Source organism: Triticum aestivum, chromosome 3A (genome assembly GCF_018294505.1).
Source record: "Triticum aestivum cultivar Chinese Spring chromosome 3A, IWGSC CS RefSeq v2.1, whole genome shotgun sequence".
Lineage (NCBI taxonomy): Eukaryota > Viridiplantae > Streptophyta > Magnoliopsida > Poales > Poaceae > Triticum > Triticum aestivum.
Window position 1 is genome coordinate 26,822,648 of NC_057800.1, and position 6,000 is coordinate 26,828,647.

The window sequence follows — 6,000 nt, forward strand, 5'->3', positions numbered from 1 at the left end:
AGATCAATTGGGGATTTTCGTGGAGGATGATCGCTTGGTCCAATTTTTCCAGTCAAATCTTTCGGCCAATCGCTTGCCGTCCGCATATATGGTTCAAGCTTCGACCACGCTGTTCTCTTTTACGTGTAGTCTGTGTCCCCATAGCCCACGACCACCGCACCTATCGTGTGACCCCCTCCAGTGCTCACTGCAATCTTCCCTCCTTCTGCCCCGATGTCTCTGAGCTGCTGGTCCTGGTTCCTCGCCTTCGCCTGGGTTTGGTGTCTGCCACTGATGCTCATGGCGGCCGAGGAGCAGCAAGGGGATGGCTGCTTGGCCAAGTGTGGCAGCGTCACCATCTCCCCCCCGTTCTGGCTCACTGATTGGCAAACAGGAAGATTATGTGGTTCGCCTGGACCGCTGGACTTCGAGCTTACATGCTATAACGGCAGTTATCCACTTCTTCCAAGCTCTGTGCCCAACAACGCCGGCTTTGCAATCATGGACATATCCTATGAGGAACGCAGCTTGCGCGTCGTTGATCTACGCAAGCTGCAACTATTACACGACCCGCCCAACATCTTCAACAGCTGCTTGCCGATGTGGAACACCTCTGCCAAACTGGGCCGCCCGTTTAAGATCTCCCCCGTCAACCTGGAACTCATCTTGTACAACTGCACGGAGAAGGCCGCCGCGGCGGCACGCCTGGATAAAGAACTGGTGCAGGCGAAGACGATGAGGTGCGTGAACACAAGCAACACGTTTGTTCATGCGGGGGTGCCATACGACACCACCGGGACCTACTCTAGTTATGCTTTGGAGGGCTGCGTTCCAATCGTCTTGCCGGTGCTGCGCTTGCCATCCGGCGAGACGAACACGAGCCACTACGAGCGGCTCATCCAAAGTGGCTTCCTCCTGAAATGGGAACTGCCCCCTCCTCTCCCTGCACCTGCACCTAGGAATGAACCACCTCCCCCTCCAGGTAAGTTCACCCCGTCAATTCATCTTTTAATCATGTTTTTCTTTCTTGGATCTTTTAATCATGTTATTACTACTTAGTACTTACTACTCACCGACCGAGGATAAGGCTTAAATTGACCGCATGGCGGATGTTGGCCGCAACCGGCCAGCGCGAGACTTGTCCATAGCCTACACTAGCCAAATGGACATGTGCTGACATTCTTGTTTTTAGTTAGATTTTCTCCGGATCACATAGTATTAGCCTTGCGCAGTTACATCTGTCTGGTAAACCTGTGGGCTCGTCTCCTTTCTCCCTCTAAGGCATAGTACTTAGCCCTCTCAGTACTTGTAGCGTTAGAAAATCATTAACAAATTGAACTAGGGTATGGTTCGGAGTTCAGAATAAAAGTCTTTCGACATAACTTCTGCCTAGTCTCACTGAACTCTGGACTCCACAAGTCTGCACCACGCAATATTGGCATCCTGGACTATAGCTGGCCAAATGGGCCATGCCAGCTGGGCCGGCCCATTAGCACGCATGCACGGCACAACACGAGCTAAACGGGCCGAGCCCGGCATGCAGCACACCAGGGGCCGTATCTGGGCCTGGAGGCTGGGCACACGGGCTGGTACGGCACGGCGCAATTAGCTTTATTTATTTATTTCCATATTTTTAAAATATTTATAGGCTATATAAAACAGCTCAAATAGGAAAAAATAGCCGAAATACAACCCATCAAGCCAAAACTACACGGGCCAAGCTCAGTTGCGTGAGCTTGTAACCCAAGTGGGGGCATTAAAGTGATATGGACACTGTTGTAGTGTTGCGGGCCTGGTTTGGGTGTACTACTGTTGGCCCGCCCATTCCAAGTTGCCTAGTGGACTACTTGGGGCCTATGCGAAAGTTGGGCCTCACGGTCCATAATATGGCAGGCACAGCGTGAGGCTGGCTTAACAGAGCAGCAACAACAGCCCGCTTTCAAAAAAAAAACCGTGCCTGGCGTGCCAATGGGAACTGCATGCCCCCAGCCTGCAACATTTCCGTCGTGCCGGTTTATTGGGTTTCCGTCCGATTATGTCTCGATCATGAGGCAAGGATTATTGCTTGAAGTGGATAGTGTCGTCAGACGATTGCCCCATATGCGTAGCCAACAGTTGCTCCGATGGCGTGCGCTCCATAAGGTGCAGGGAGTCCAGAAAAAAAAACTCTGCAAATTGATCAAATTCCATTCCCTAGTCAATTCTTACACTTTTGAACATGCAAATAAACTATGGCATTTGTGTGAAAAAGTTGAAGTGCTGAAACGGTGGTAGTGAGGAGTGAGGACACAACGCATCGCACCATTGGGTTCTGCCGAACTATGTCCTTTCGACAAATCATTCTTCAACCAGTCAAGTCTCCGGCCTCAGTCTCCCATCCCACCACCTCTATCTATTTGTTGCTATTCCAAATTTCCTGCCTCCAAATTCACATAGTACCTGTTGAACACACAGAATTAGACAACATGCTGCTAGTTGAAAACCTGAAGTGCATCTAATAGACCCGAAAGAAGCAGTGCACACCTTGCTTCAAAAAATGTATTGGACTGTACTGACACTCTGACAATGACAACGCTCCGTGCCTCGAGTTACTTGCTCTAAACATAACAATGCATTACTTGCTCTAAACATAACAATGCATTTTACGGTGGGAATAAGTTTCGCAATAAAACTGTGGAACAACGCACCAACTAAATATGGATCGAGACATTTGGATGTTGACTCTCTCTAGTGGGTATGGACAAGTCAATGCGTCCACTGAACCAGTGAAAGTAGTTGGCTAGCACCGCGTATATTATCTTCTCCCTTCAATAGTATCTCTTCAAATCACTCAGTTCGCATGTATCCAACATCATTGTTTTCCATTTTTGGTCGTTCCTTCCGCATTTCCCTCCATTTATTTATCTTGGTATCATCCACGCAATTTCTCCCTCTTCATATCCCCTCCTCCTACTATGAATTATTCAGTTCAGGTTTTGGTTCATATCTCCTCTTGCCAAAAAATTATCCTCCTCGTCATAGACCATTGTCTCACCGAAACCATTGACTGAAATCTCCTCGTGTAATGTTCCCATGTCTCAGGCCATGCTGTTCTTCTTCCTCGTATTGTCTCTAGGATGCTGGCACCGATGTTCACGACGGCAGACGGTGAGTGCTCGCCCGAGCCATGTGGCAACTTGACCATATCCTCCCCGTTTTGGATCGCGAGGTCCTGGGGAGAATAGGTGCGCGCACTTCAGTTTGCAGGTCCACTGCAGCACCGACGGTGTCCCCTACCTCGGGTACTACAACCGCGGATACAGGCTCCAGATCCACGAGATCTTCTACATCAACCACTCCCTGCTTGTCTCTGAAATCGACAAGCTCATATATCTTGCCAGAAGACATTGCTTTTTCTTCGTTTTTGGCACACTAGATCATGCTGGTACAGAGGTCATTTCCAGAATAAATTAACAGAGCACGCATGTTCCCACTAATTGTGCGCTATGCAGACTGATACCGTCCACTGTTTGCAATGTCAAAGAAACACATGTTTTTTTGTCGAATATGTATGGCTATTAAATCTACACATGCCTATAACTTTTTTGTTGTCAAACCTGTATTTGAGCGACATGGTAGCTCAATCAAAAGAAACTCACATATGAAGTCCATTCTATTGTTATTCACTATCTTTCAATGTATTTTTTTGTATATATGATTGGCAGAATATTTAAGATTAATATATGATACTTGTCTTTTTCTTTTGGAAAAAACAACCAATGTGGTCCTATTGGACGACACTGCTTTTACTCATAAATGTTATGTTATATTCCAGGTAGTGAGAGGAGAGCGAAGAAGATTATACTAATAGGTATGCTAAATTTTTTGCCATCTTTTCATATATATATATAATGATTTAAATATTAGCCAATTACTATTTGCGATTTTCTATGACAAAATAGGAATTTCAAAATTTATCATGTCTGTGATCACTGAAAATTGAAATAAAAATCTGGGTCAAGCAACTCTAAGCTTGTGCATATTAACATGACTTATTAATTTATGGCAGTTAGCTTGTTGCTACTTTTACCACCATGTACTCTTCTAGAAAGATAAACGTGAACTACTGATGGTCTTGAAATAATGGTATTATAACTTCTGGTATGCAAAAGGAAATAACATCTGCTTCCATCTCAGGTATAACATCAGCAGCTGCAACCTTTCTCTTTGCATGTCTTTATGTGCTCATATGGCATAGAAATGGGAAAGGACTATGGTTTTTCCTTTGCAAGACTAGCAGTAAAACTGAAAAAAAATACGAGGCCATGATAGTGTCATATGGATCCCTAGCTCCAAAAAGATACATGTACTCAGAGGTAATGAAGATAACGTCTTCTCGCAACAATCAGCTTGGAAAAGGTGGTTACGGTGTGGTTTTCAAAGGAAAACTACATGATGGTCGTCTGGTTGCAGTGAAATTCTTGCATGACTGCAAAGGAAATGGAGATGAGTTTGTGAATGAGGTTATGAGCATTGGCAGGACCTCTCATGTTAATGTTGTTAGCTTATTTGGGTTTTGTTTGGAGGGATCAAAACGAGCTCTTATATACGAGTACATGCCCAATGGTTCCTTGGATAAGTACATTTACTCAGGGAGCCCCAAAGAAATTTTAGGATGGGAGAGGCTCTATGCGATAGCAATCGGGATTGCTCGTGGCCTCGAATACTTGCACTATAGCTGTAATACACGTATCATCCATTTCGACATCAAACCCCAAAATATACTTCTAGACAGGGATTTTAGCCCAAAGATTGCTGATTTTGGTCTAGCTAAATTGTGTCATACAAAGGAGAGCAAGCTTTCAATTACAGGAGCTAGAGGAACAATTGGATTCATTGCACCAGAAGTTCACTCTCGAACCTTCGGGGTGGTTTCAACAAAGTCAGATGTTTATAGTTATGGAATGATGCTGCTAGAGATGGTTGGAGGGAGGAGAAATGTAAGATTAATTGCTGCAAAATCCAGTGAAAAGTATTTCCCTGATTGGATCTATGACCACTTTGCGCAAGATGATGGATTAGAAGCATGTGAAGTCACCAATGAAATAGAGGAGATTGCGAGAAAGATGATCTTAATTGGCTTGTGGTGTATACAAGTAATACCCTTGCATCGTCCTACTATAACAAAGGTTTTAGAAATGTTTGAGAGAAGCTTAGATGATTTGGATATGCCGCCGAAGCAGAACTTCTGTGAACTACTGTAAGATATTTTCCGATATTTTTGTTCGTTTGTTTCTCTTTGTTTCATTATTATTTTTGCAACAACCTGACTTAAGTGATCATCTCTCATTCCAGTGAAAGTTCAGCTCACAATATGGATGTACAAAGTGGAAGTTCTACAAGATCGGAGGAGACAAGCCTCGCGAATTCCAAAATCCTGCAACAACTGTGAACTCTTTGAGCAGATAAGCCTTTTGAATCAAAAAAACCTACATTGACTCCCAACACTATGAGAAGGTGGCATGTAGTACAGTACATTCAGAAACTAAGCAAGCACGACGAATTTCGGCTTTGTAGTATAACACATTCCATGTATTCATGACCTTCGTCCTAAGTTACCGACCATGGAAGGAATACAAATTGGTGTGACGAGTTTTGTGTCCCAAGTTCCAACTGCTAGAAGGCATTGGATCTTATGCCAGAGGCAGACAGGTACCGAGACCTTGTTGACTGCAAATTTCCCCCAAAACTCAATAATCGCAATCTAGGTAGAAAGCAGAATTTCAGAATTCCCAACAATTGTAGGTGTATGTACATCTAAATAAACTCAATAAATGCGATCTGAGCATTGGATGTAGGCTCTAACTACAGCCCCTAAAATCGTAGAATCCATCTGAATATTGTGACACACACGTGCCAATTAGCAGCAAGCAAATTAATCGTGTACACGGGAGGAGGATGGAGCATACTTACTTGCTCCTTCTCAGTAGGTGAGTGGTGACACTCTCCCTCCGGTGGCGAGCCGCGGCCCTTCTCGGCCTC

General features: G+C 44.7%; 1 protein-coding gene across 1 annotated transcript; it reads left to right on the plus strand.

Annotated features, from left to right (window-relative positions):
* The first annotated feature begins 11 nt into the window (after window positions 1–11).
* LOC123057696 (probable receptor-like protein kinase At5g39020) lies at window positions 12–5,603 on the plus strand. The gene is made up of 4 exons (XM_044480615.1): window positions 12–961; window positions 3,794–3,829; window positions 4,156–5,218; window positions 5,314–5,603. Exons 1-4 carry the CDS (start codon window positions 214–216, stop codon window positions 5,408–5,410), a joined length of 1,944 nt encoding a protein of 647 aa, XP_044336550.1. The 5' UTR covers window positions 12–213; the 3' UTR covers window positions 5,411–5,603.
* Window positions 5,604–6,000: the final 397 nt, after the last annotated feature.

What these genes read in the sequence shown, in the direction of transcription:
- LOC123057696 (XM_044480615.1), top strand. Translation starts at nt 214, where the DNA reads ATGTCTCTGAGCTGCTGGTCCTGGTTCCTCGCCTTCGCCTGGGTTTGG. An exon ending in TGAACCACCTCCCCCTCCAG is followed by an intron (nt 962 to 3,793) that starts GTAAGTTCACCC and finishes GTTATATTCCAG; the next exon opens with GTAGTGAGAGGAGAGCGAAG. An exon ending in CAGAACTTCTGTGAACTACT is followed by an intron (nt 5,219 to 5,313) that starts GTAAGATATTTT and finishes CTCTCATTCCAG; the next exon opens with TGAAAGTTCAGCTCACAATA.